Source organism: Corvus hawaiiensis, chromosome 1 (genome assembly GCF_020740725.1).
Source record: "Corvus hawaiiensis isolate bCorHaw1 chromosome 1, bCorHaw1.pri.cur, whole genome shotgun sequence".
NCBI classification, from domain to species: domain Eukaryota; kingdom Metazoa; phylum Chordata; class Aves; order Passeriformes; family Corvidae; genus Corvus; species Corvus hawaiiensis.
Window position 1 is genome coordinate 33,768,771 of NC_063213.1, and position 27,975 is coordinate 33,796,745.

The 27,975-nt window shown below is 37.1% G+C and overlaps 2 protein-coding genes across 7 annotated transcripts in view; one reads left to right on the plus strand and one right to left on the minus strand.

Moving 5' to 3' along the window:
* Positions 1–137: 137 nt before the first annotated feature.
* On the plus strand, positions 138–27,112 carry NT5C3A (5'-nucleotidase, cytosolic IIIA). Of its 5 annotated transcripts, none has more exons than XM_048299321.1 (10): positions 336–423; positions 15,223–15,329; positions 21,386–21,484; positions 21,928–21,997; positions 22,684–22,730; positions 22,879–22,964; positions 23,224–23,313; positions 24,551–24,713; positions 25,034–25,234; positions 25,964–27,112. In XM_048299321.1, exons 2-10 carry the CDS (start codon positions 15,228–15,230, stop codon positions 26,063–26,065), a joined length of 960 nt encoding a protein of 319 aa, XP_048155278.1. In that variant the 5' UTR covers positions 336–423; positions 15,223–15,227; the 3' UTR covers positions 26,066–27,112. The 5 variants fall into 5 exon arrangements, with proteins under 5 accessions (XP_048155272.1, XP_048155278.1, XP_048155297.1 ...); XM_048299307.1 differs by lacking the exon at positions 336–423 and adding an exon at positions 14,674–14,828; XM_048299331.1 differs by lacking the exon at positions 336–423 and adding an exon at positions 17,893–17,943 and having other exon boundaries at positions 15,245–15,329.
* Positions 6,637–27,975, minus strand: part of FKBP9 (FKBP prolyl isomerase 9) — a 44,574-nt gene continuing 23,235 nt past the window's right edge. For both annotated transcript variants that reach the window (XM_048299293.1, XM_048299287.1), the window contains one exon: positions 6,637–7,241. In XM_048299293.1, coding sequence (XP_048155250.1) covers positions 7,228–7,241 — 14 coding nt within the window. In that variant the 3' untranslated portion in view covers positions 6,637–7,227. The remainder of the gene's footprint in view (positions 7,242–27,975) is intronic.

The following is a 27,975-nucleotide window of genomic DNA, read 5'->3' on the forward strand; positions in this document are numbered from 1 at the left end:
AACCCTAAACACGCAGACACACGTGCTTCTTCTTCTTCAAAGCCCCTCACAGAAACCTCTTCCTCTCAAGGCGCCCAACTCCACACGCCCGTCCACCCTTTTCCTCCCCCTTTTCCCTGTGGTACGGCCGGCGAGGGGCCGGGACGGCGGGGCTCGTGCGGCGGCGGTCGTTGCCGATCCGGCGGTCGGTCAGTGGCGACCCGCCGGGGTCCGGCTCCCTCACCCACACTGAGGGCGCAGCCGCGCTTCCCCGCAGCGGCTCCCGGCGCCCCGGGAACTACTACCATGGACAGGACCGCCGTGGCCAAGATGGGAGCGGTGGCGAGCGCCAGCGTGTGCGCGCTGGTGGGCGGGGTGGTGCTGGCGCAGTACATCTTCACCATGAAGAAGAAGACGGGTAAGAAGACCAAGATCATCGAGATGGTACGTGGTAAGAGGCCGAGAGCCCCTCGGCCCCCGGACGCACGCCCTTCTTGTCCGTCTTCTCCTGCGGCCGGCGGCTCCCCACGGCCGTCCCCGCGGAGCCAGGCGCATATCCCGGGGGGATGTCTGGAGGGGTAGAAGGGGGACCTTGGGCTCAGTTTGGGATTTCTGTACGGACAGGAGCTGGAGGCAGGAGCAGCTGTTCCACCTCAGCGTGACCCACTGGCACGGAAAGGGTGCGTGTGGAAAGGGTCTGCGCCGTCCTGCTCCGTCCTGTCCGGCCCATATGTACCTGTGGGATACATATCTACCCGTAGGATACATATGTACCCGTGGGTGTTGGTGGTAATTTACAAGCCTGCTTGTAATTTGTTTAAAAGAAAAATGGACATGCACACGCACGTGTTCAACCATCTGTTGAAACTGGGAAGCACAGTCTGTTCGCAGTTACTATAAAAGGAAGATGGAGCTCGCTCTCTCTTGCTGCCCTTGTTAAACTTGTTATTTAGGAAATCGTTTAAATATCTGCTTATAAATAACTGGATCGTAAAAGGTCTTAGTTTGGGCAACGTGCTGATTATGTGGAAGTCCTTCAAATTTTGTGATTTGGACACCACCGTACCGAAGAACTGAACTGAAATAGTCGAGGCACTTGATGTTAGCTAATGGCTATTTTGTGATCTCCCCTGATGAATTTTACTGAAAGGTCTGATGAATTTTTGTAATTACACGTGGAAGCAGATTTCAGTAAGAGCTAGGATTCTGTATGTAAATTGTGAGCTGCCTAAGTACTCACTTGGCCACGCATTGCCATGCTTGCCAGTGGAATTCATGCCGTGCAGTTTGTGATAAAGTGGGTCTAAAGAATTCTACTGTGGGTTTTTGCTAATCGTAGGCATCACTTACTGTTGAAAAAAATTTTCTAGTCATCAGTCATGTCATCTGACAATTTGGAGGGGGGTGCTTTGCTTTTTAGTTTCTGCAAGTCCACTTCCAACAGCTTGTGGGAGAGCAGAAAGTTTGGATTGCCACTTTAGAGAGGTTTTAGATCTATTTCTGTGAAAGGGCTTTGGACTCTACAGTAGGATTTTACAAAACTCATTTGAAAATTTACGGTGGCATAACACTGGTTAACTATAAATTTTATTTTATTTTTTTAATTCTAGTACTCTAATACCAGAACTTACTTGTGAGTTATGTGGACAATAAAAGAACAACATCTAAAAGCTTGATGATATGAGTGCTCGAAAGGCAAATCCAATAGTTTCACTAACTCCTGCTCATAATACCTGATTTGAGCTGTAGTTCAGAAAGTACCTAATAATTGCTAAAAGGTATTTATATTAACTTTCGTACAATGTTTAAGAGGTGTTTTGGCTGGGAAGACTTGAATTTTGCCAAGATTTTGCCTTTGGTAAGGGAAAAAATCATTACATCAATGCTAAATTGATGTCTGGTAAGTGATTTTCTTAAGTACATACTTCAGATGACATTTTCAGAGCTATGTTCTTGGACACAAACCTATGATCCTAAGTAGATATTTCCAAAATTCCACTTTTATGGTTAGAGCTTTTCTCAGCTTTAAATTGCAAGGAAAAAATAAGCTTGTTGAAAGCATGTCCAATTTCTCATGCAGAAACATTTTATCAGTTGGATGCAACACGTTCATACTCAGAGAGTGAGCATTTCAGCTGATATTCAGGTTGGCTGCTTCCTCAGCTAGTTCCTTAGTTCTAACGATGCAAGTCTTCTTTCTTAAGTAGTATTTTCAGTGGACACATCTATTCGCTCTGCAATTTCTTTGAAATAAGTGAAATAGTTATCTAAACTTCATACCAAGGAGTTGAGTTTGTCAAGTATGGGCAAAAATGTGTACATGCGTTTTACTTGAATATGCTGCATTCTGAAGAACTTTCTGAAATAGTTTTATCCACCAATGTAGATTTGATTCAATGTTTATCATTTACAAGACACTGTATCAGTTTTGTTTTATGACAAGAGAGACCTTTCTTTGAGCTGTGGGGGAGAAGATGCTGTTTTCCAGTCTGTAACTTAGTGTAAGTTAGGATGGTGGTGAGGAACAACACTGCTTTATTGAAATGTATTTTTTCCAATGCCAGGCTGGTCTTCTGTGTTAAATTAAAATTATGGGATCGTTTTTGTATTTCAGCAGATTTTTTTGCTTCAAATTTTCTTTGGGGACCATTACACTTTAGTTTTATATCCACATTAGACTCAGAATTACCTTCATGTATAACTTTTATCAAAAGCAGTAGGGAGCAGGCCTATTTACACCTTAGTTATGTGAATGAAATATTCTTTTATTATAATTAGCTACAGCAGGTTTTTTTTCTTTGTCAAAATAAGATTAGATGAATATAAAACCCAAGTGTAAGTGAAAAAAAAAATACAACTGTCTTTAAGTGCTAAAAAGACTGGGACTTCTACAAATCAAATGGAACATCTATAACACAAGTTAATATCAAGGATTATGATGCCAAGAATGTTTAATGTGAAGAAAAGTGGAAAGGATTCTCAAGCATTGTGGGAAAGGGTAACCCTCTTTCCTTGTTGAATAATGAAATCAAGTAATTCTTAAATATCTAGCTCACATTTCAGTAGATGAATTCCTTAGCACACCAGTTATCCTGGTACACAAATTTAAGCTTAATGAAGACACCTTAAAATTACTCCATCTTATTTGATAGAAAAGGTTTAAATTTGTAATTAAAGTGTTAATATTGTGTCTTCATCGACCATGTGTAGTTTGCGAACAGGGAGTTTCCCTTAGGCACTTGTCAATGTAGACAGAGTTACTTCATCTCCACTTCTGAAGTAGCAGAGGCATTAATAGTAATGTTCACATGAAGCTTCACTCTGTGTGGCAAGAAATAACCATCTCCCAAAGCCTTCTGTTATTACTTTTCACAGCCACGTTGCCAATTCTGTGAAACTGTGTGTTTCTACAGTCAGGTGAAAGCAAAAGTTAGCCACAATGTTGCTAAGTTTAATTTAAAGGATGGTTAATAATTCATAGATTCTCAGAGTAACTTTTTAGAAAATGTTTCCCATCTATTTTAGGAAGAGATCAAATATTATAGTAACATTCAGTCTTTTGGATTTTTCAGGCCAGAGACAAGTTTGCAATTAAGTTGTGGATTCCTGTACAGCAAATAGTTGTATTGCCAATAGACTTCAACCTTTTATGAGCTCAGCAGAAAACAGGTGTTCACAAAGTAGAGCGAAAAACATTGCCTAAATCTTTCAAAACACTCACTTGTAAGCAGTAGTCCATGTTAATTAAAATAGTTAACATAAGAAAAACTTCTTAGAGGAGTAACGGTATTTTTTGTTGTCTGTTTAATAAACAAACTTGTTGAAATCTTGGGGGTTTTTTCAGCAGTTTGTTCCTCACTCTTCGGTTTTGGAGTTTTTTATGGTATTTTTTTTATTAGGATAAGAAACATAATAGAGCTGTTTGAAAACAGAATAGCAAAATACCTTAAACTGCGACTTCCTCTCTCACGTTTGTTTTCCAGAAAACTGGGCAAAGGGGTAGTTACATTTGTCTATTTCTCCAATCTGCCCCTCAAGGAAGATGCGTAATTACATGGAAAAGAGACTTTGTATCAAAGTTTAGCAACCACAAATTAACTTCAAAGCAGTTTCTTAGTTTACAGGAAACATTTCAACCCGTCAACTCTCTGGACAGTGTACCTTTTTTTGTGTTAGAGAAGGAAAGAAATGCACGAATTTTTGCAGTGTTAGAGTTTACCTGGAGAGAAATAAGGAGTGAATAAGAAGCAAGGTAACTGATTTATCTATTTCCCTAAGAAATAAAGAAACGTATTCTGTGAGTCTGACTTTAGAGGGTTTATGGGGGAGGGAGGGATGTATTTTTTCAATTATTATTATTTTCTTTTACCTGGCAGTCTCTAGTGAGACTGGGTTCTTGTTTTATGGGGCATAAGAGCATTTGTGCCACAGATGAAGGTACAACTGGCAGCAATCGCAATCACACAGCACTTCTTTATTCTTGTCTTGTTGCTGGTAGCTAGTTGTTATAGTAACTGTGACGTTACTCTGGCAGGTTGACCTCCCAGCAGAGTATAAAGCAGAGGAGTATGTAATGTGTAGCATACATATTCAGGAACCTAATTGGTTGGCATTTGCAACTCCTTTATATGTACTTATGCCTATACAAAGCTGAAGAAGGGTTTGAGTCTGAGTAAACTGGAATCACTAAAAGGGGAATGGAAGGAAAATGGACTCCCTTTAATGATACCTCTGCAGGCCATTGTCACTGTCTGGATGTGCTTGAGAGCTATGTAGTGATATGATCCATGTGGGAATAATACTGTTCAAAAAGAATGGTGCTGTGATATATGAACCTAAGTAGTGAAAAATGAAAGAACTGCTGAGACCTAATACCACTGCTACCTGTTAACATGTGACTGAGAGCCCTTACATTACTAGAGTATTAGAATAATTTTTAGAATATTGTTAACATTTTAAAACCAAGTTAAATTTGACATGAGTACTGGAGATGCCATATAACTATTTCTATAAACCTTGGTTTTTGTTTAGACTGTATTCCGCAGTAGAAAAATCAATTGACAGTGATAGACATCAATTACTAAAACAAGGTTGTTTTGCCCACAGGCTGTTTGCAGAGATAATGATAATATATGCCACCTAGATAATGCATAGTATCAGGCTGCCTAATGTAAACCACTGTGCATCATATAAATCATCTAGAATGTGGCTTGTAAAGCAAGTTTTCACAAGGCAGGAAAAACCCTAAGGACAATACATGTTGATGCAACTTGGATACTAGTAATAGTTTTTCATTCTCACTGTAAACTAATTCAGTGGGAAATTTAAGAAATTTGGATCCCAGGAGAATAAAAATCAACTGAACTCCATTTTTCCTCCTCTCACTGTCAAAAACGTCTACTATACAGATTATGTACCTACTGATATTCCACTTCATTTAGTATAGTTAGCTGATCCTACATTGAAGCTATATGTTTCAGGAGCAGGTTTTAATTTTCTGAAATTGCTTCTGCCTGTGTTGGGTTTTTTTTTTTAATTCAGTAGGTCTTGAAACCTACATTCTTACAAGGGATGGGTATGGGAAGATTAATTGAATCTATAATTCTGCATTAGTTTCTTTAGAACTCATTTACCCAAGTTATAAGACTTATCAAAAACATTCTGATGATCTATACCTGAAAACTGAGCTCCAAGTAGTCAATGTAGACATATCAGGATACAATATAGGTTTTAAGTGTAGGCTCAGAAGAGCTTGTTTGCTGCTTTCTTTTATCTTTTGTATCAAGTCTTTCTCCAAGACAGAAGAGCAATCTTTCAATTACTGATTCTGCTCTGGAATATATTTACCTTTTAATAAATGCTTGGTATGTGTTAAGTTATATTTTTAAGTGATTTTTCTCCTGTTTGTGATAACTCATTTTTACCCGTTGAGCTATGATGGCATCTGTTCTATTAAACTCTTTTTATTGGTCTTTTTAAGACCAATAGCAAATACTGCGAGTCTTAAACATGTTACCTTTAACTGTCAAACAATATAAGCAGTAATAAGGGTTTTTTTAGTTTTTACTCTGAATACACATTGCAAATCTGTTCATATTATGAATTAAAGTCACATAGCATTCCAATCATACCGTTCAGTCTTGAGTTAACAAGAACTACCAGCTTTTGTAAAAAGTATGTAAATTGATCAATATAAGCATTGAAGAGACCCAAGGTATGGACCCATGCATTAATAAGTAGGAGAATACTACCCGTGAATTCAATAGCAATGGACGTGTAAATGTAAAAACATCACAATTTTTGTAAGTCTGGAAACTTGCAAAATGCCTGAACTTTTGAACTTCTTTCTTAAAAAAGAAAAAAAAAAACACACAAAAAAAACCCCACCACAGCTTCCTTTTACCTTTTATTTTCACTTGCATGAATTACATAATATATGCAAAATACATATTCTTTTCTGTGTTGGCTAGTTCCAATTTACAGTAATAGCCTTCGAGCTATCAGCCTCCATTCTTCCCTCCATGAGTGTGTACACAGGTGTATTTTGTGCAAGTAAACAACAGTGTACTCTTCACCTACTACGAAGAGTTATTACTGGAGAGAGCTTAAGGAAAAGCACGAGAAGAGAAGCAGGCTGTTAGCTTTTATTGCTGTATTTTGGTGCGTTTGTCCGGGGGTAATTAATTTTCACGGTGCAAGTTTTGGCTGGTTGAGCTGCACCAGACGGCTCTGAGCAGCAGGTGGCGCTGGCGCGAACCGTGTCTGGGGCGGTGCACGCTGCTTTGGAAGGAACCTGTCCCTTAAGGAATCTTGGCCCACAGCGAGTGGCTTTTCTCAGCCACTACCCCGCTGCGGTCAGACACGTACAGCTGAACTGCTCCTGCTGCACAGGGGCCCAGAGCAGCAGCCACGTCTGTGCTGCCTGCCAGAGGCTCAGCACTGAAATTAAGCTAAGCACAACTGAGATGCAGGAATACCCCACAACTATTCTTCCTGGCTTCCTTTCCTAACCGCTGTGCAGGAACAGAAGGCCAGATAAGACTGGGCAAGAGAGTCGTTTATATTGTCGTGGAGGGTGTGTAAAATAAAAGTGAGGGCATGAAGTCTAACCAGCCTTCTTGCAGTCACGGTACTGTGCAGCAGCAGTTGATCTGCAGCAACTGCTTCTTCCTGGGGCACAGTCTTCATACAGCTCTTGACCAGTTGCTGGATGTCACTCTCTTTCTCCCATCCAAAAGCCATCAATCACTAGGGATCAGCTGCTGAAAAACATCAGAGAATTTACGATTGCAGTAGGCAAATTTTTAGTTCAATGTCTGTCATGCAGCAGCTTGACTGGCAGTGTGCCATTAAGTTGGAATCTGTGACTGTTTTGTTAGTCAACTCTATGGTAAGTTATTTGTGTGGGGCTTCTGACTGTTCAAGAAAAAAAAAATCAGTGCTCATTAAAAGTCCACAGAATTTTTTTAATTTGGGTAATCATCAAGAGTGCTTTATATGAATGCCAAAAAAAAAAAAAAAAAAGAAAAGGCATTTTTGAGTACAAGTGGACATATGTTTAAGGCTGCAGCACACAGGTCAAAGAAGACACCATTTCTGGTTTAAATACCAGAAGAAACTATATTATTTTCATTCATTAATGCCACAGAAGAATAGATAATTGCACTGACTTACCTCAGAAATAATTACAAAAATAATTTTAAGTAACATTTCTCTAAGTTATAGAAATAATACCTATTGCTAGAATGAAATGTGGCTTCTACTTTCATATCTATCAATCTTTTTTTAAAATACTTATTTATTTAATTTGTTGCTTTATTTTATTTTTAAAGGGCTGGGCAAAGCCCAGACTTGGACACTGAAGATTCATTAAGTGTCTGAATACAGACTTTCAGATTTCCTGAGCTGTGTTTGCCACCAAGAAAATTCCTGTTCAAATGTACTTGTTCTTACTTGTTTCCCACTCGTTAACTGTAATTTCCTTCCTGCACCGTTATATAAAGATCTGTTTGTCTGCTCTGCAAATTGGATCACTGAAATAATCCGAATTTATTTGTGGTTTAGTTTTTTTTACCTAGGAGTTGTTTTGCTCCACCTTAATCTGACAGAATGAATACCACTGAAATGTTCCATTAACCTTATTCCCTTAAAGTTTTCCCTCTTTGTCAGAAACTTACTAGTTACCGGACTAAAAATGTAAATTTTTTCACTCAGCAGCTATTAACGCAACACTTACTATTATCAGCTGCATTTGCCTTTGCAACAAGTATCGCTGATGGTTAAGCCTCAGTTTGGTCTGCGTGTTCCCATGCAAAAATTGTACGTGAAACTGAAGGGTAGGAATTAGCCCAAAACAGTAGCAATATTGGTACTTTAGCAATAGTAGAGTGCAAAGAATAGTAGTGGTAGTATTATTACCAGGTGGTTTTGAATAGTTCCAGAAGGAAAGTACACAGAAATACGAGAAATAAGGAGCACCTAAGTGCATCTTTGAATGGATCCAGCAGTGAGAAACACTCATAAAGCGATGAGACGTGGAGTCAGAACAATCCTTCACACCTCAAATCATGACGCGTCTGCCTGTTACCTTTAAGAGGAGTGTTTGGTAGCTGTATTTCATCTTTAAATGTAATGGATTTTTTTTTTCAAGAACTTTAAAAAAGGGTTTGTAGTCAAAGAGGACCTAACAGTTAAAAATGTCATTAGTCTCAATGTGTAATTTAATTGGAATATTATATTAGCACTACATTCTCACATCAGAATTGTAGTGTCTGGTGTATTGTAGATTAAACTTTGTCCTGCTGACTTTGCTTTCAAACTGAGTCCCACAACTCCACTATTCAAGGGTCAGAGTTTATTTGATCTAGATACAACATTCTTAGGCTTAGTGAAAAAAAATCTAAGCAGATTTTTTTTTTTCTTAGAAGCAGATAAGAGGAGAAGAGAATCAGCAGCAACTGCTTCAGTCCAACCTTGGCCTTAATGCAAATTCTATTCTAGATAGTGTTACACGGGAAGCTTCTAGGGAAACAAGCATTTAAGTTCTTTCAATGCATATGCATGTAGATATATACAGGATATTTAATTATAAAAAGAATACATGCAAATGTACACTTTGGGGAGAAAATAGTATAGCTCATCAAAAGTACCTTATTATGCAAGGTGAGCTTTTGCATACCTGATAGCTAATTAAGAATTTGTAAATATACCACAGTGTATTTACATACTGCCAGTTCTTAGAATTCTACACCGTTTGCCTAGGTATTTTGAAGAAAGATTATTTGTATCAGCAGCCTCACTTGTAAGCATTCTCTAAGAAAGCGTTAGATTCTGTATAACATGAGAGGGAAATGGATCTTTCAGATAGGCAGGCTCCAACACAGTCCATAGCAGTATTAAAGGAAAATGAGTACCATAGGATGGAGTTAAAACTAAGATACTTGTGATTAAACTGAAACACTGTCATGAAAAGCAAATGATTCTCCCTGTGATCACATGTTACAAACAGGGAGTGTTGACTTGCCTTCCATGAAAAGTCTTACCTGTTACAGATAGAATCATCTGTCTTGCAGCGCTCTATAGCAGAGGCCCAAAACAGCATAGCAAAGGGTGGGTTGTTGTGAATGTTTTTCCTAGAATGATTTCTCTGCCTGCAGCAGCTTGTATTTCAGAGACAGTATCTGTAATTTAAGATGAGCTTTTTTTCATGTTATTACCCAGTACTATTTTAAGGCTGTGTAAATTCACAGTGTCACCAAAAAGGAATTCCACATTTTACTACTTCACCTAATTGTGTGACTTGTAGCTAATTCCTTTGATTTGTTTTGAGTCTACCTCCTCTTAATTTTAGTTGATGACCTCTACCTCTGACACTGGAAGAGACAGTGAACAATCTTTCCCTATTAACCTTTTCTAAGCCACCCTGTAATTTCCAGTTTAAGGAATTCTATTGATATTCAGTTGTTCATCGTGTGAATCTTTTCTCATGGCTCATTCATACTGCTCTTCTCAGGACCTTTTCCAGTTCTAGTCTATTCCCTGTAAGGTACAGAAACTAAAACTGGTTTTGGTATTTAAGCTGCAAGTTCATAATGGATTTACAAAGATTTTATCGAGAAAGCACTGGTAAGAATAGGCATCAGTGAAATGTATGTATGAAGGCCAAGAAAAAAGCCTCCATTTTTCTTCTGCCCAGCAATGAAAGAGTGTCACAATCTTGATTTCTTCTTTCAATCCTGATGCTTTAGAAGCTATTTTTTAAATTTAAGTGTAATATGATAAATTTTATTGATCTGAACTTGCTTACATGTGGATTTCTTTTATTTTCTTTTTTTTTTCCCCCAAGGGCAGGAGAGAAACAATGAAGATAAAAAACCCCATCATACTGAATTTGGCTAGATAGGTGTGGTGTTTCCAAGATACTCACTAGAACTGACTGAAGATCTCTTGATCATTTCCAGATAATCAATGATAACTAAACAATAGATAACTGTTTTTTTAGCCTGCCAGTTACAAAGGTTAATTCTCTCCACAGTGAAAGACTGGGAACTCAGCACAGAGATGAAGTGATTCCCCCAACATACAATCAGAGAAAGAGGATGCCTATCCTGAGCTGTATTCATTCATCCCAGAACGTACAGAACTGTATGTTTTGTATCTCCTGTGTTCTCTCAGACTAAATTCTTGCCTGAACTAGTAATTGTCAGGCCCTATTTACTATTAGTTCTTCATATTCTTGGAAGATTCAAAATGTCTGTTGATGTATCAGCAGTAGAAATCTCTTTAGAGTGATTTTGTAAGCACAAGAGGAAGCTGCATAAGGGACAACGATGCTGCAGTATCTTTTATTCTCTCATCAGAGAGATGTATTAAACACAAGAAGAATAAATGCTTAAGGAGTTGTTTTAGTGTGTGTGTTGACACTAGTAAGTTTGTGTTCAATACAGCCATGAATGGTCAGACTATTAGATGATCACCGGTTTTCTCATGAACTGTAAAGAAAGATGGATCTCTGATCACATCCAGAAAATCTCTATTTAAAAAGTTGTTAAATATATCCTGTGATACCATTCAGGTTAATACCCTCACCTTCTTAGCATGTCTCTTCTCTGGATTTACTACAGTTTAATGGATTCAGTCTTTAATATGTTCTTAGAACTTTTCCATAACATGCTGTTCAAACTCTTTCTTTTTAGAATGCTTACACTCCTCACAAGTCATCTCTATGATAGACACAGACTTTCATATACAAATCATAGTTCTGTATTGCATCGTACCAACTGTAAATATGGCTAACGTAGATTTTTACATTAAACCTGCACTGCAGAGATAAGTGGTATCCAAAATTCCTGCAAGGCAACCTTCTAAACCTTTATGTACCCCAGCTTCATCAAACTGACCATTGATCTTACTTTCCTTGTAATTGTCACAGATATTCTATATCCAGCTATTCCTGGAACCATTATGCTGCTCATTAACTCAGTTCACTAGGGCATGAATAATAATCATGTTTGAATACAGCTGGGTTGTATTGATTCCTTTCTTCTGCTTGGTCTTGGTACTTGAGTACCAAGGTTCAGATACCTTTCCGTGTCTCATGAGCTTATATCAAGTAGGCTGCTTTGGAAAATATGTACTAAGTAAACTTATTACAAAAGCAAAATTAGACAACAAATACAGTTCTTTAATGTTTAAAATTGATCCCTACAATAAAGCAAGGTATTGCTCAAGTAAAGTTGAGTAACGTACTAAATATATGGGGATATATTCAAAAGTTGTTCAGTTGTGGTAGGGTCACTAAACAGGAATAAAATTTAGTAAGCTCATAAAAAGACACTAGCTAATGTTTACATTGAAGACAGGATTCAATCACCTCTAAATTTTGTAGTAAATATTCTAATGAGCTATGACCTCTTTCTCAATCTTTAAAAGTTTATGTCAGTTTAGTTGAAGTAGTCAATTTATTATTTTAAAAAAAGGTTCAGCTTACTTGCTTAGGCAGTTTACCTGTGCTGTGTTAATGTCTTTCCACAAATGGATGCAACTTAGGTCAGGGGTGTGTAAGGACTGGTAGAACCAGTTTTTCTTTGCTTTAGACTGAAACTTGGAGTGCTTCGTATTCAAGAGCATCCTCTACAAACCAAGTTCACCTAACACACAAGCATATAAAGTTGAACCTTTTCCCAGTCTTATATAAGTGATAAATCATCTAGTGTTTTCATGTTGTTCATTTTTCCTCTCTCTCTTTTTCTGCGTAGAATATTCTGTAGTCAAGATATGGCCCTCAGCCAAAGAGAAAAGGTTAAAATAGAACCTATCTGTTGAAATAACTACACCTCTTCAGTTCATGGCTCTTAAAATATATTTGAATGACCTTCCACATTTTGAGAGTACAAATGTCATGCTGGAGTTTATTTATCTCTCTTTAAAAAATAAGTGTTAATTTTAATTCCTCTTTTACCAGGCATTAAATACTGTAAACAAAATGCTCAACAGACTCAAATCAGCAGTAACAAAATGTGGTTAGTAGGAGCTGTTGTAGTTAAAGTGTTGTACACAAAGATTTCTTGGAGTTGCAAAGACAGTCTTGTTTTGTAGACACGAAGTTTCATATATGGCATTTTCATTAAAGTGAAAGTACACTGTTGATAAAGATAGAGTAGGTGTTTTTCTAAGAATTAGGTGTTGGCTGTATTAATGTTTACAGAAATTTTGCTCACGACATTTTCTAGGGCTTTCACTAAAACTGTAATCGTTCATGTAGAATGCTTTCCAATTAGTCTGGTATACCAAAAAACAGTCCATAAGAGTTGGACTTAATTTCTGTAACTCTTTTTTAATCTAAAAAAAAAAAAAAATTAATTTTTTTTAAAAAAAAACACTTCATTTTTGTTTCCCCAACTTTCTTAAAGAGAAGATAACTTTCTTTAGATTCTTGACAGCACTGGAATTAATTTTCTCACTGAATCACAGCTGAGAAGTACCAGAATAGCAACAGGCCAGCTCGCTGACCCACCAACTCCCAGCCTCATCTACGAGGTTCACAAGTCTCATTTATATATCAGTACCATTGTCACCTTTGAAATACATAAAAGCTCAAAGGCAGGTACTTGGCAAACTGAATATATCAAGTGATGTCTTACCCAAACTACATGATTCATCAAGCATGCATATTTTATTTCATTGTTCATAAGATTTTTTTTTTAATTGGAAATCTAACAGTGACACAAGCTGCAGCTTTTTGTTGTGCAAATAATTCATATTTATTCAAGATACTGCACTATATATATGTTTCCCAAATATTATTATAAAAATATTAATGAAAAGCATGCTGACCATATTAAAATACTATAAAAGGTAACATTACCTGAATGTTACCTATTACAACAGCATACAAATGCTATAACACGTAGTTTACTGGTAGCTATGAATCCTGGCAATACCAATGCCAGGTAAGTTCAATTTACTGTATACAGACTTTGCAGGGATTATGTTATATTTTGAACATATCCTTCAAACTCTTTTGCTGCTTCAGGATACAGCAGACCTTAACATGTACATTTGGGGGGTTCTTGGTCAATTCTAAGAGGATAAGTGTTGATTAAAGTTGCATGTTTTGTGTTAGCTGAAATACTCACTAGTTGTTTTGTTGGCTCAAAACAGAGAACACCTCTGAAAACAAAATGAAAGTGCACATGTAGGTCAGATACACTGAGGAATCCTGATAAACTACATAGTGGCCTATGGTTGGAATGTGGACACAAAACATATGGATCTACTGTACCATTCAGAAAGTCTGTGGGGTTTTTTTTTTAATGTAGAATGCACACCCTCCTTAGAAGGTGAATTTCTAGAGTCATGCTATTGTGTGGGATTTTTATAGCATTAAAGGTTTTGTACATGCTACACTTGTAACCTGCCCTTGCTTCGGCTCTGACGATTGCACTTGTCACGTTGGTGGCCATGTATGAATTGGCCTGATGTTGGTGGTTAGTCCTGGCATCCTGAAAGGGCGATCATAAACCTGAGGTTGAGCATGAGTTACAGGGTAATATAGAGAAGCTTGCACTGCTGCTATAGCAATAGTCACTTTCACATGACACTTACAAGCATTTATAAAACTTCAAAGTGTAAAACACGATTAGGCAATAGTTCCTTCACCCCCTCACTCTAAAAAATATTTGTTTTTAATACACCTTCTGTGTCACCTAGTTATGGTCTTTGATCAGGCAGCATGCCTAATGATGAACTTCTGAAAGCATGTGGAGTTGCCTCATCTCCCAAGTATCCTGACAAACAAGGCTCCTTGATTTCCTGTTTCAGTATCACACAGATAATTGCAGCCAAAACAAAGGTTAATTAATTCATTTGCTCCTTCTACATGAATAAATGTGTGCTATGTAGTAAACATTAATGAGACCATGTCAATGAAGCTGTAAGAAATTTGGGGCACTATGCAACAGGAAATCCTAAAATACTTGGAAAGATTTTGTAAAAGGACTAAAAAGTAACAAAGTAGTAAACTTCTGCTTTGAAAAACAAGTGCCTTCCTCTGTTAGAGCAGCCCAAATTTGCCTGCTGCATCCATGAAAGCTGTTCATTCAGTGAAGGTCAAAGGTTTTATTGTTGGTAAACCAGCTGATCATCTGTAAGCCCGTCAGGCTGTACTGCTGAGCATAACAAACTGCTGTGCATTGCTGACATGCGTCACAGGACCCTGGGTTTTGCACGGGGATTAGTCAGGCTGTATTTGGAAACGCCCTCAACTGCACCCTGTGCTGCTATATTAGTGTTTCTCAAGCAAGAGGAATTTTCTTTTGCTTCTGCAGCTGCTCCTGCAAACCCCCCTGGTAAGTGTGCGCAGCTTCTGTCAGCAGTATTGACTCTGTCTTCTTGCCTGTGTTTTTAAGCCAAGGTTATGAGCTGAGGGCTTACTTACAGTTATTACTGTGACTGTAAGAAAACCTAAAAAACTGTATTTTTAAATTTAAAATGTAGTAGCACAGAATAAGCAACAGCATCAAAGGAATAAGATACTGAGTGGTTTTCATTGAATAGGTTAATCCAACTTAAATGTTCCTCTACTTTTAAGTATGTATCAGAGTATTCTGAAGTGTTGGTATTTTCACAGTGATGTCGCTATGTACCATGCATGTTGGCTTTTATTTTATACAGCAGGAATAGAAAGATCACATAACATAGCAGACCAATTCTTAAAAGGATTTGGTTGGTTTTTGTTGGCAGCCTGCATGCAAGCCCTGCATCTCTGGACTCTGCTTGCCACCTATGCTGTTGCAGTAGGACAAAATCAAGGACAGAAGAATCAGGAGTGCCGTAAGCTCAACGCACAGGTACTCGCCTTTAAAAACACAACAGGAAACGCTGTTGTCATGTTTTCTGTGAAAGTGCTCTCTCCAGATTTTTAAATGTTTTTTTTTTTTTTCCAAACTAAGTATCAGGACACAGCACATTAAGTATAAAAAGATGTAAATAAATAAAGCAAACCAGGAAAAATTAATGTGCATCCTATTCCATGTCTTAAAATAGCTTAGGCAGTGAACCCATTTCCACAGTTTATTTCATATAACCTGTGCTGGGTATCTACATGTACAGCATGTTATCAAGCAACTGTGAAGATACTCAAGTGTTCTGTTGTTTCATTCCCATAATAACACTTGCCTACTTACTTTTTAGCTAAGTAGTCCTAAGGCTATTTCTTGGCAGAACTACTAAAATAGTAATTTGGTAATTACTAGTTACTAAGGATTTATTACCATATTTGAGCTTGCATCACCTGAATATAAAATGTATTGTGGTTTTGGTAATTATAAATTAGTAAGTATTGTTCTGAGTTCAGGTTATGCTAGCAGAGTGCATGATAACTAGTGAAGTTCTCCTGACTACCTGCACATAATGGAGTGATTACACTCATGTTCAGTACCTTTTGCTGTTCCTGTCTAAAATATAAGCCTACTAACAGCTGGGGCAGCTAAGAGAAACCTCTGTTGCACTCATGGACCAGAATTCAAATTGTCTGAATTAAAGGCAGTCTTTCTTTACACATATATGAGCATAAACATATGGAGGAAAAGATCTCCACACTGTCATTCTGTGGGTTTTGCTATGGCTCCCCCGCTTCTTGCAACTCAAATGTTGCAAGTAGCAGAAGTTACATGGAGAAGCTTGCATGCTTTTCAGAAGTTTTTTGTAAGCTTTGTTTTCTAGAACGAGTAATGTTCTGTAATAGTAGAAAGAAAGAAAAAAAAGAAAAAGGAGTGGAAAATAATATGTAAATTAAGGAATGTGCCCCATTTCTTTATATTTTCACTAAACTGTTACTTTATTCCACCAAGAACACCAAAACCAATTTTCCGTAGCTTCTGGGTATCAAATTTCGCAGCTATCACTGCTGCCATGCCCTGCCTTTTTTGGTACATGTCCATAAGTGAATATATGTGATAGCTAGTGTTAGACCTTGAAATTGGGCATCTGCGGTTCCAAAAATAAATGTCATTTATTCTTGGTTTATACTCTCTTACCTGGAAGCTGTCACCATAGATTAGAATAAAATTTACAAATAATTTGCCCCTATGCAATTTATCACTTTGATTTGCATTTGCCTTGCTCAGAAATAAATGGATAGTTCCCTCTCCTTGCCAGCCCACCCTTGTGTGTTCTCTCTATCAAAAGATAATAGGTTTGAAACCTAGTCTAGTTTAAGGCAGGTTTACCAACAAAGTAGGAAAATAGAAATTGTGTTATACTTGAAATTCACATAGTGTCAATAGCATTACAGCTAGATCTTATTTATTGTCCTATCACTTTTATGACATTATGGTAATCTGAAATTTTGTGGAATATTTTTAATACATTTAGAAGTGTGAGAACAGTTCTTACTATGATTCAGAATTACTGACATCTAACGAAGTACTCTGTCAATCATTGAGATTTATAGAGAAGTTCTCTTAAAATTTTGTCCACCCATAATCCAGGGTGTTTTCTTAGCAATGATTTGATTTTTGGGAGGCTTCCATACTAAATGAGACTTTTTATAAAATAAGAAAACTTGCTAGTTGCCAAGTAGTGTAGGCTTACAGGGTATCAGTATAAGAATACTCTGCTCCAGTTTTTTATGTCCTTTGTCAAAGCATTACTTAGCAGACTTATGATGACAACCTCCTACAGTTTGAGTTATTACTAGTAATATTTCAGGCTCTGTGTCTAGAGCTGATTGTGAAATAAGCCATATCTCTCTGTAGTTAAGATAGCAAGTAATTCATCAACTCATCCTTCCCTATTTAAAATTACTGACAGTGAGAACACAAGGTCACACAATTGTCCTTTACATGAAGTTTTTTATTTGACATTTTAAATTTTTCTTTCTATTTTTTGCTTTAGTCACAGGGACTTGTTTTACTGCGGGGAGGAAAGTAACTGCTCTACCTCCAATACTCAGTAGATTGAAAAGTTCAGTATAATCCTAACTCCAGAACATGACATTACTCCTTGTGGACACAATCAGTTATTAATGTCCTGGGGTACCTAATTGGAAATGCCTACTATGGCAGCTGTAAATTCACTTAGATCACTGAAATGGATGACAGGTCTTATCACCAGCTCTTGTTTTATGATCAAATTGACACAGCATGCACTTAGATACACACTGCCTCACATACTAAGAAGACAACTTATGTATTAAGCAGCACCTGGATACATAAAAGCAGTTCTGTTTGCACTTCTGTTACTCAGTTGCATATAAGAAACTTCATTTCAAAACTAGAATCCAATATGGTATTTACAGCAAATACTTATCTTTATTTAACCCAACTACACAGATGCATGTCTCATGTACTAAATAGATTTGTAATTTTCAGAACTATCCTTGTTGTAAATGACCCATTCTGTGGTTTGTAGGACTGGGGGATTTCCAAACCTGCGTGAATCCATTACTGTTCGTTCCTCAAGGTATGACCATGACATTGTTAGCTACAAAATAATTTCCTACATCCTTATTCCAGTTACCTGCTATCACAAACCAGCAGATAATTTTTTCCTTTTCATAAATCCAACAAACTCAACCATTAAAATAATCTTTTTCAGTTTCGTTCTTCCTTCCCTCAAAGGCTCCTTAAAAATGTCAGAAACTAGAAACTAAAATGTGTTTATGGCCAGTGTATATGCCAACCACAAATTACCTTTGGGAGTTGTCATCTTTTAACATATGTTTTAAGACATACCAGCCTCTGAGCTATTCAATAGCACATATATGGCCTTGGTAAGAAAGCAAAACTCTTCTCACACTTTTATAACATGACAGAATATATAGGGGCATTTAAGTGATTTAACATGATGTACTTTCAGATGTCACAACGAATTATGAATTCCTTTTTCTCTGCTTATATAGTTTTAGTTCTGTATGTAGAAGCTCCTGGTTCTGAAAAGCTTTCTTGACTTTGTTAAGTGCTGTGGAGATTTTTGGTTGGCTGCTTCTCTGTGTGTGCTCATCCCAGTCAACTGGAGCATCAGAATTTTGGGAGGTTTATGTGCACAGCAAGTTGACTCCTAGAGTTTTCTTTAAAAGTAAATGGAAACACAAATTTTATCAAATTGACTGAACTTTTCACCCTTTGCTCTTTCATCTGTCTTATCAGTTCTTTCCAACTAGCTTTTCTCTTTCAACTGTGAAGAATTGCAAATATGCAACAATGAAACAACAGCTAAACTGGGCAGAAGTGTAAAACATTGGAGGAGACAGTTTGCCAGAAAATTGGTGGCTGCATTTTCAGTTTCATTTACACATTCATTAGACAGTTTACTTCTACTATAAGAATGATAAAGACTAAATAAAAGAATTGCTACTTAATGTTTAGTTGCAAATATTAATACAAGGAACTAGTGATGGGAAAAGTGGCTATTTTGACTGACCATATTTGTCTGAGGCTTTGTCAGGTGTCACATCTGTAACGTAGACTTGTTTTTTCCTATGAAAGTGTCTGTGAGACTGAAAATGTCTGGGTTGCTGCAGAACACTTTCCCCCAGCCCTAAATTAAAATACTCGTCAACCAATTTGTGTGCAAAAATGAAAAATGTGTTAGAAATAAGTTAATCTTATAAACTGATCTTGAGTAGTTTACAACATCAAAGCAGGAAGCTTTCATCATACTTAAAATCTTAAGCAATGTCTTGTTTAACATGATCTACTGAAGTGTTTACCAAGAAGATTTTTCCTCGGGTTGTTTCAGAAACTTACGAAAGGGCTCAGTCTGAAATGAAACAGTACCAAACAATCCAATTTTCCTCATCCAGTCTCTTCCTCTGATCTCTCCATCTCCTCCAATCTGTTTAAATTAGTTCTATTAGGAAATCTGTTGATTAGTATCTGAGTAAACCAAATAATGCTTGAACTACTTCTTAGAAAAGCATGCATTTAGATTTCATTTTGTTTAATTTTTGCATTCCAGATCTAAAAATACATATATAATTTGCTGAAAGTTAGAGGAATTAGTCAATTTACACTTAAAAAATTACCAAGCACAAAGTGCTTTGTGATTCATTATAAAGAATGTTGTATACCCAGAAAAAAAGTGGAAAGCTTACTCTTGTTTACCAGCACCATATAACATACAAAAGAAATACCATAAAACACCTTTCAAGAGTTACAGATTATTAATAATTTTTTTTTGTGAAGCTAGATGTGCTGCTAATTGTGAATAAAGAAATGCTTTGTAAAGGTGTATCTCAAAAGACTAGTGAATTCTTTAATGGATATTTTTCAGTAATTCTGTATCTTGTTAACACTCATTAGCTTTCTCAATGACTCCCAGCCTGGGAAATAGCTGAGAGCTGGAAGTCAATCCTAATGTACTTTTTGTGAATTTGCTGTGCTAAAAGAAGTAGTGGCAAGGCACTGCAACACCACAGGAAACTCAGGGATATTGGCTTAGGAGATACCACTTTTACAGAAAATGTCTTTGCTAAAGGATGGGAAAGGAAAACCTTAATTCTTTTAAACGAAGTGAAATTAATCCAGTTTATTTCTTTATGAGATTTTTAAAGCAAAGAAGTAGTGAATAGCCTGTTCAGGATAGAATTTTTGATAAGATACTCTGGTATAGGTGAAACTTTTTGAATGGGTGGAAAAACTTGGAAATTTATCAGAGACTTATTATTAGGATTCTAGAAGGATTTCTGTTTTCAGTTTTCAGTAGTCTCTTTGAGGATATCAGCCAGAAAGTAGCAATAAGCACAGTGGGGATTAGAATTATTTGTTATACTGAAAGATAGGAGCACTGTCATGGAAGAAAAGATACAATCCAGAAAGATTAAATGTAAAATTTAGCACTTTGCACAAATACCTGTTTCTGCCTAGGAGTCATTTTGAAGAATATTTGGTCATTACGAACTGAGTTTGAATCATTCTCACCATATTACTGCTAACACGGGGCACGTATTTTAACATACATGCAAGGATGTTACCTGAAGACATGGGCCAAAGTGACCCTTCAGCGAGGCCTTGTCAGAGCAGAGCAGAAAGGTTATGCTCCCAGTCTAATGGATGCTGTGTTGGAAAAAGAGTATGGTTCAAGTGGATGGGCAAAGACAACATCAAGAAATACCAGAGATTTAAAAAACAGTATTCTGCAAAAGAAGATTGAAGAACACTGGGGTTTTTCATTCAGGAAGAGGGGGAAAATTTATCCAGTGAGCATCTGAGAAAAAGAATACTTTTCTCCAAAAAAAGTTTTGGGGTTTTTTTTCTTCTGTTACACAAAATTCAGCATTTATCATAGTATTCAAGAAGTATACTTCATCCAAAAGGAATATATAATATGATGTCATGTGTTACTTTAAAAGTGTGCAGTGAAATAGGTAATGGTAGCAACTGATGGACTGGCTAGGGAGCAGGGATTACTGTACAGCCTTGTTGTGTTGGAGCACTCAGCTGACATTCAGCATTCTCAAGGAAACAATGGATGTCTTCTTTATCTCTGTTGACACTTTAAGGGCATATTAATTGCAAAGAGAGTTAATTTTAAGATTTACCATCTCCTAGTGACATATTTGAATCACAAGATGATCCCGTATGTCCTGTTCCTACACATCTCCCTTATTTCCTACAAATAAAATTATCTTTTCGATGAGTGTCAACTTACTGAATAATGTGATATTAGGAAATGAAAACAGATGTTGAAAGTAAACAGAGCAGTATACAGTCATTGATTAATACATCCAGAGTATCTTCTGTTTCTTCTTACTCTTGTCTTTCTGTCCTGACCATGTCTTGATGTCACGTGAAACTGTTTGTAGATGCAGAGCTTCCAATCTGATGGATAGCAGGTGTTGCCTAGTAAGTTTTCCTCTGTAAGTGTATTTATGTATTTATGTCTATGTTCTTACTCTTCATAGATGCCAGAGTTTCAGAAGAAGACTGTCCATATTAAGGACCCAGGGAGAGTAGAGGAGATTATCTGTGGCCTCATCAAAGGTGGAGCTGCCAAACTTCAGGTAAAGGTGTAACCAGTTTGGAATAAAAGCAACTGTGGGATTGTTACTCTATGCCAAAAAATTTAAGCATATATATAAATATGTAATAGAATTCAACCTTCAAGAAGTCTCCAAAACTTAGACATGTTAACTCTTTTAACAGTCCTTGTTGATTCAACTGTAATTCAGCCAGACACTAGTTAAGTAAATGACATAAGCATAGAAGCTTAGTAATTTCAGGAAATATTCTCACCAAAGTAATGAGAAAAACAGTTCGGTTAGAAAAAACGTTATTCTTCTGGGATATGCTAGCTTCCATGACAATGGCTTAATAGAATAGGGAGGTTTCTGTGACACACATGGTACTCAGCTGCAGCTATTGTTGCTCATTCAGAATTTCTAGCCATTCTTTATTTTGTCCCTCCGTGTTGTAAGACAGTTTTGCTTTTTCTTTCCTTAAATAGATTATTACAGATTTTGATATGACATTAAGTAGATTTTCCTACAATGGAAAAAGATGTCCAACTTGTCATAGTGAGTACTTTTTTTTTTTTTAATACAGATTGATTTGTTCACTCCTTTTAGTTTAATTTTCTATTCAATTTATTCCCTAATGAGATTTTTATTGACTTGTTAGCTAACCTGCACATTCTACTGATGAAGTATTCTAGTGACTGTGTTTTTATGTGTATATTTATATTAATCAAAATCTGTGTGAATTAAATCAGATAAGTTTTCATTCACAATTAAAGCATTAAGTTTTGAACCCTCAGATGTTAGAGGCTAAATATGGTATGGTTGACTTTTATTTTTCAAGAGCCCATCATAGTCCTGACACCTGCAAGAACCAGATAGCAAACTCCTTAGAATTCTGGGCAATTTTATCCTTATGCTCTAGTCTTTTTGGAACAAACAAGGAGAAGTGGGAACTCTTAAACATACAGAATGCCTCAGGATGATTTCAGAAACAATTAAATCTCAAGAAACAGATACAAAAGCTTGTAACTGACCTTGTAATTCAGAGATGAAGGGAAGGGCATCTTTATACTTATGAAGAAAAATGTGCCTTTTGCTGGCTGCTGGTAAGAAAAGTTCTGAGGAAATATATCGGTATGTCACCAGACATTGTCATCTGTGCCATTTACAGTGTTGTAGAGCAAAGTAAAAGAAATGTACCATCTTGTATAACTGTCTTTTTTTTTTTTTCACCCCTTCCCCAGACATCATTGATAACTCAAAGATCATCACAGACGAATGTCGGAAAAAGGTAAACAAAAAACCTGCAACCATTTGATTTGTTGTACAGACATCTGTCATTACTCCCTGACAAAAATATTATTTTGATTGCTTAGACTAAATGCTAAGTGTTATTTTATGAAATACATTAAACATCTGATGGGTTTTTTCCCCTTCAGTTATTGCAGCTGAAAGAAACCTATTATGCCATTGAAATTGATCCAGCTCTCACCATTGAAGAGAAATACCCCTACATGGTAGAATGGTAAGAGACACCTCCTGTGTTCAAATTGTACTAAGATTGGATATAATAAGTTTTCAAAAGCAAATTAATGCCAGTACTTAGCTCTTAGGTATCACATTAACTGAATTAATTTCTTCAAGTTTTGTACAAAACTGCTTCTGTTTTGCTGTTCACTTGAACGAGCAAGAATTACCCATACACAATGCTTTTCATCATGAAATTTAATGAAAGGTGAATCTTAGTAAGCAACATTCAACCCATTTTTTTGTTTATGTTCTAGGTACCATAAATCTCATGCACTACTCATTGAACAAGGCTTACAGAAGGACAAGTTTGCAGAAATTGTAAGGGAATCTGATGTTATGCTGAAGTAAGTTCCTTTTGATTTGAATGATATCAATCTGTTTCAGAGTATTTTCTGTAGATTCTTCCTGAGTGTTGGGGGGAGGAGAAAAAAAGAAAAGGGAAATTAAAAAACCCACACACGTTCCTGAGAATGTGACACCTTAACCTTGGACCACACTGAGCTCTCTGTGCTCCCACTTTATTGGTGTGTTGTATCTAAATGCAGAAAATAATCACACTGTATGAAGCAGAGATCTGGAACTTTTTTTAGTCCCATCTCTAGAAGCTTCATTTCTGAAGACTTTCATCCTCTGAAAATTTCACTGGTGATCCTTTTTTTTTTAAAAGCAATGTGGAGTTTAACTTAATTTTTTTGAGAAACAGTTGAGAAACATGTTTCATATGTTGTGTTAAATATTGTTCTTCCTCTATGGCTGAAGGCAAGTTTAAAAGACAGCAAAATCCTTGTTCAAAATGTGCTGTGGCTCCCATCTCTTTGAAACCCCTCTAAAACTGTCTGTAAATTTTGGACTACTGAAACAGGATGTTAGAACTTAAATTGTGGAAGTATTTGTTTATAACGCTGACTGAATCCTTATTTTCTGTACAACAGACAAGCACCCAGTCTCTGCCTGTTTGAAAGCCTAAGTCCATGTGCACTGAATCTCCATCCACAAGCTAAAACGTTCACAATACTTTTTTAAAATGTAAAATTCTACCAATCTATGTCTGTATGGAGAAAGCATATAGAGATAATATTATCTTGTTCCTGGAATACTGTATATAGGTTACTGAACACTAAAAAACTTTCAGGAAAGAGCAACAATATATTTTTCCAGGATTTAAAAACAAAATTTGTTTTATAGTAGTGACCCTATACAAAGTCACATATTTAAGCAAGGAAGATAGAAAGGAGATGTACAGCCTGATAGTAGCTAGAGTGAATTCTGCTAGCTGCTTGCTTGTTCTGGAGTACTTAGGGAGGGGGAAGTGTTTTTACATCTTTAAAACATTATTAGATGTTTTGGAGGGAAAAATTATACAGACCAAGACTAAATAGCTTGATGCAGCAGTTTCTTGCTAACATGCCTTGTGTTAGATTGATGGTTCTTGCTGACCTGAAAAGGTGAAGTAAAAGAAATGAAGTGCTCAAGAAATAGTAATTCTTTTCCAAAGATGATGTGATTGTCTCCTAAAAACTCAGACTTTTCTTGGCTTTCTTTATTTGAGATTTGATTTGTATTTTCATTCTTGTGTTGCAGAGAAGGGTATGAGAACTTCTTTGATAAGCTCAGTGAACATAATATTCCTGTGTTCATATTTTCTGCTGGGATTGGTGACATTCTTGAGGAAGTAATCCACCAGGCTGGGGTCTACCATTCGAATGTAAAAGTGGTTTCCAATTTCATGGATTTTGATGAAAATGTACGTATGAGATAACACATTCTTATCAAACATATTTGATAAATACCACAGTGTTTGTGGTATTTAGTAGCTATTTCTATACACTACAAGATACAGATATAGAGAGAGATGTAGATACCCCTCCAAGCAGGGAGAATCACTGTCTGCCTGCTCTTAACAGTGCTGTCACAGCCATTACATTACTCAACACTAAATTTATCTTGTTCATCATCACAGATTACATAGTTCAATGTTGGCTCAACAGTATCACCTCTTTCATTATAGATTCTATCTTGCCTTAATGGTACCAAAAATAACTTCAGTGTTGCTTTTTTCAATAGGGAATATTAAAAGGATTTAAAGGAGAGTTGATTCACGTTTACAACAAACATGATGGTGCCTTGAAGAACACAGAGTACTTCAAACAGCTAAAAGACAACAGCAATATCATACTGCTGGGTGATTCTCAAGGAGACTTGAGTATGGCAGATGGAGTAGCAAATGTTGAGCACATTCTTAAGATTGGCTATCTCAATGATAAAGTAAGTAGCCCTACATAACCTTGTAAGCTTTGAATGAAGCACTGGCAGTTAGAAACAGATTCATTATAATACTGTTCAGATATCAAACCAAGTACTTAGCCCATATTTGGTTTGAAATTTCAAACATTTTTCAAGGATTTTTTTCTAACCCATGAGCTCAAAACCACAAGTATATATTGCCTTGGTTTTTGTACAGAACTACTTCCAAACAGGTATTTCCTAGAGAAGTAAAATTCAGAGGCTATAAAAATTAATTCTTTTAAATTCCTATGGCTCCTCCTCCTTTCAGTACTGAATTGATAATTGAGAAAAATTATAATCTCCCAAATAACAAATCCAGGCACTCTCCTCTTTTCTTTTTATTTTTTGCGGTTTTTAACTGACACTCAATTATTTGCAAAGTTATAATGAACAGCCGTTTGCACTGAGGAGAGAGAAAACTTCAGTTTTATATTTCCCCCTGCCCTTCCAGAAGTAGTTCTTCTTTCAGTACCTCTGTGTGTGAGATCCTGGAATAAACATGAGGTATTATATCCTGGAATGCACTTTAGGTCAGGCCACTCCTACTCTGTCCTCCTGCAGAATTCACTTGTAGGAGTGATACATTATTTGCATGGCTTATTCCCAGAATCTGGTGGAAAGATTGGGCAATATTTTAATGACAAAAACTCTTTCAATAATTAATTCTATAACTAAGGGGGTCTTTCTCTTTATCCCTTCTGCAATTAGGTAGATGAGCTTTTGGAAAAATACATGGACTCTTATGATATTGTCTTGGTGAAAGATGAATCCCTGGATGTTGCCAACTCCATTCTACAGAAAATCCTGTAAATTGCAGTCTCAAGTCACTCCATTCCTTCCAGGAGGCAACTGGACAGAAGAGCACACATGTGCTATCTTAGATGTGCTTATTACTCATTGATGGAACTGTTTAATTTAATTTAAAACTTTTATCTTCATTTTGGTATTATGGAATATATATGGTATCAATTGTCAACTACAAGCTCCTTTTACTGCTCTTACACTGTTCTTTATCGTCTCACACTCCTGTTATAATGAGATCTAGATTGGATTTATAGATGTGATAAACTGCTGCTGATGGGATACTGTGGTTCATTGTCCTTTTTAATCAGGCATTTCAGAGGAGCATTTTAGAAAACGTGGCTATTTTGTAAAATTGAAGGTGTAAATGCTCTGTAAAGAGATTGTGCGTTTGTGTTGCCTTTTCAAAGACATTTCAGTCTCAGCTGTACTTTGAAAGATCTTACTCATATTCTACATTCTTTCACACAAGTTTTTCATACATATATTTTTCTTCAGTAAAAATGCTTTTATTCACCCAGTTCAGGCAAAGTGTTTCTTCTTCATATTTTTCTGTCATTGCAAAACATTCTCTATCCTTACTCTTCCCTTATCCTCTGTCAAATGGGAAAAATGTTTTAAGCTAGTGTGTCTGAGATAAAATTTCTCATCTTTGTAACAACAGATAGTTTCACAAGGTAATGGTCCACAGCCTGCCTGCAATGAGCAGGGGCATCCTTAACTAGACCAGGCTGCTCAGAGCCCTGTCCAACCTGACCTTGGATGTTTCCAGGAATGGGACATCTACCACCTCTCTGAGCAATCTGTGCCAGTTTCACCACCCTCACCATACAAAATTTCTTCAGAAAGTATTTCCCCTGAATTACTGAGCACATTACAGCACCTCTCAGCATTGTGCACAGAGTGACACAGCTTAATACAGCCACAAGTTGGGAAGCTTGCTCGGATATGTTGCAGGATAAGTTAAAGATGATGTTGTGACCCTGGTCCTGTGAGGTCTCAGCTGTACTAAATCTATTCATTAATAAAAGAGAGGAAAAAATACAACTCCCCTAATGCGCAATATAATCATTGTTCCCCTTTGCTTTCTTTTATACAGAGCAGAGACTGTGCCATCTTCCACTCCCTGAGGAATTGTAATGAAAATACAGGAAAGCTTAGATCTGCATTCTCTTCCACCAGAATTAATACACATCTCAAGAAATGGCCTTTCCCTACAGCCTGTGGTCTGTTATCGAATTTCTGACTTGGTATGACCAGACATATTTTTTCCAAATGAGCAGCTTTACATCTGTTACCACCCTTGCTGGAACTTTTCCAAGAAGGGGAGAGAGAGAGTAGTTTCCATGCCCGACCTCTGAATCCTCTGCAGTAAAATGAAATTAAATCATCCCTGTATTTTGAATGCAGGGCAGAGGCTCAATGCACAATCTGGGGCAGTGTGAGCATCCTTTCACAAATCACACGGCACATGCTGTGCCATCAGGGAACTGCTGAGCACAGGGACCTTTCAGAAATTCCAGCCTGCATCTGAACAGGCAGAGTGTTTGAGGGATGATGTCCTCCTTGTACAGAGCCTACAGTCATGTCATTCCCTAGTTCTGACACAGGGGCAGCCAGGAGGCCAGAGGTGGGAGCCTTGAAACCGACCTGAAGAAAACCAGTAGGACAACCAAGGCGAGGATCTTGAGGATAGTGGCTTGGCTGCCTTCCATTCCAGAGGCATGACTCAGGCAGCAGCAGCAACCTCAAAGAGCTGAAAGCACCCTGGCAGTGCCAGGGACAGAAGGAGATGGGAGCAACAGCTGCTAAGAGCCTGTCAGCCAAAGCCAGATGGTGAGAGCTTGAAGGCAGCAGCGACAGCTGCTGAGTCAGCAGTTACAGGCACTGGGTGTGAAGTTTAGCCCAGTCCCTGTGGC

What these genes read in the sequence shown, in the direction of transcription:
- NT5C3A (XM_048299307.1), top strand. Translation starts at nt 14,681, where the DNA reads ATGCGTCACAGGACCCTGGGTTTTGCACGGGGATTAGTCAGGCTGTAT. An exon ending in GTGGAGCTGCCAAACTTCAG is followed by an intron (nt 21,485 to 21,927) that starts GTAAAGGTGTAA and finishes TTCCTTAAATAG; the next exon opens with ATTATTACAGATTTTGATAT. An exon ending in TACCCCTACATGGTAGAATG is followed by an intron (nt 22,965 to 23,223) that starts GTAAGAGACACC and finishes TTTATGTTCTAG; the next exon opens with GTACCATAAATCTCATGCAC.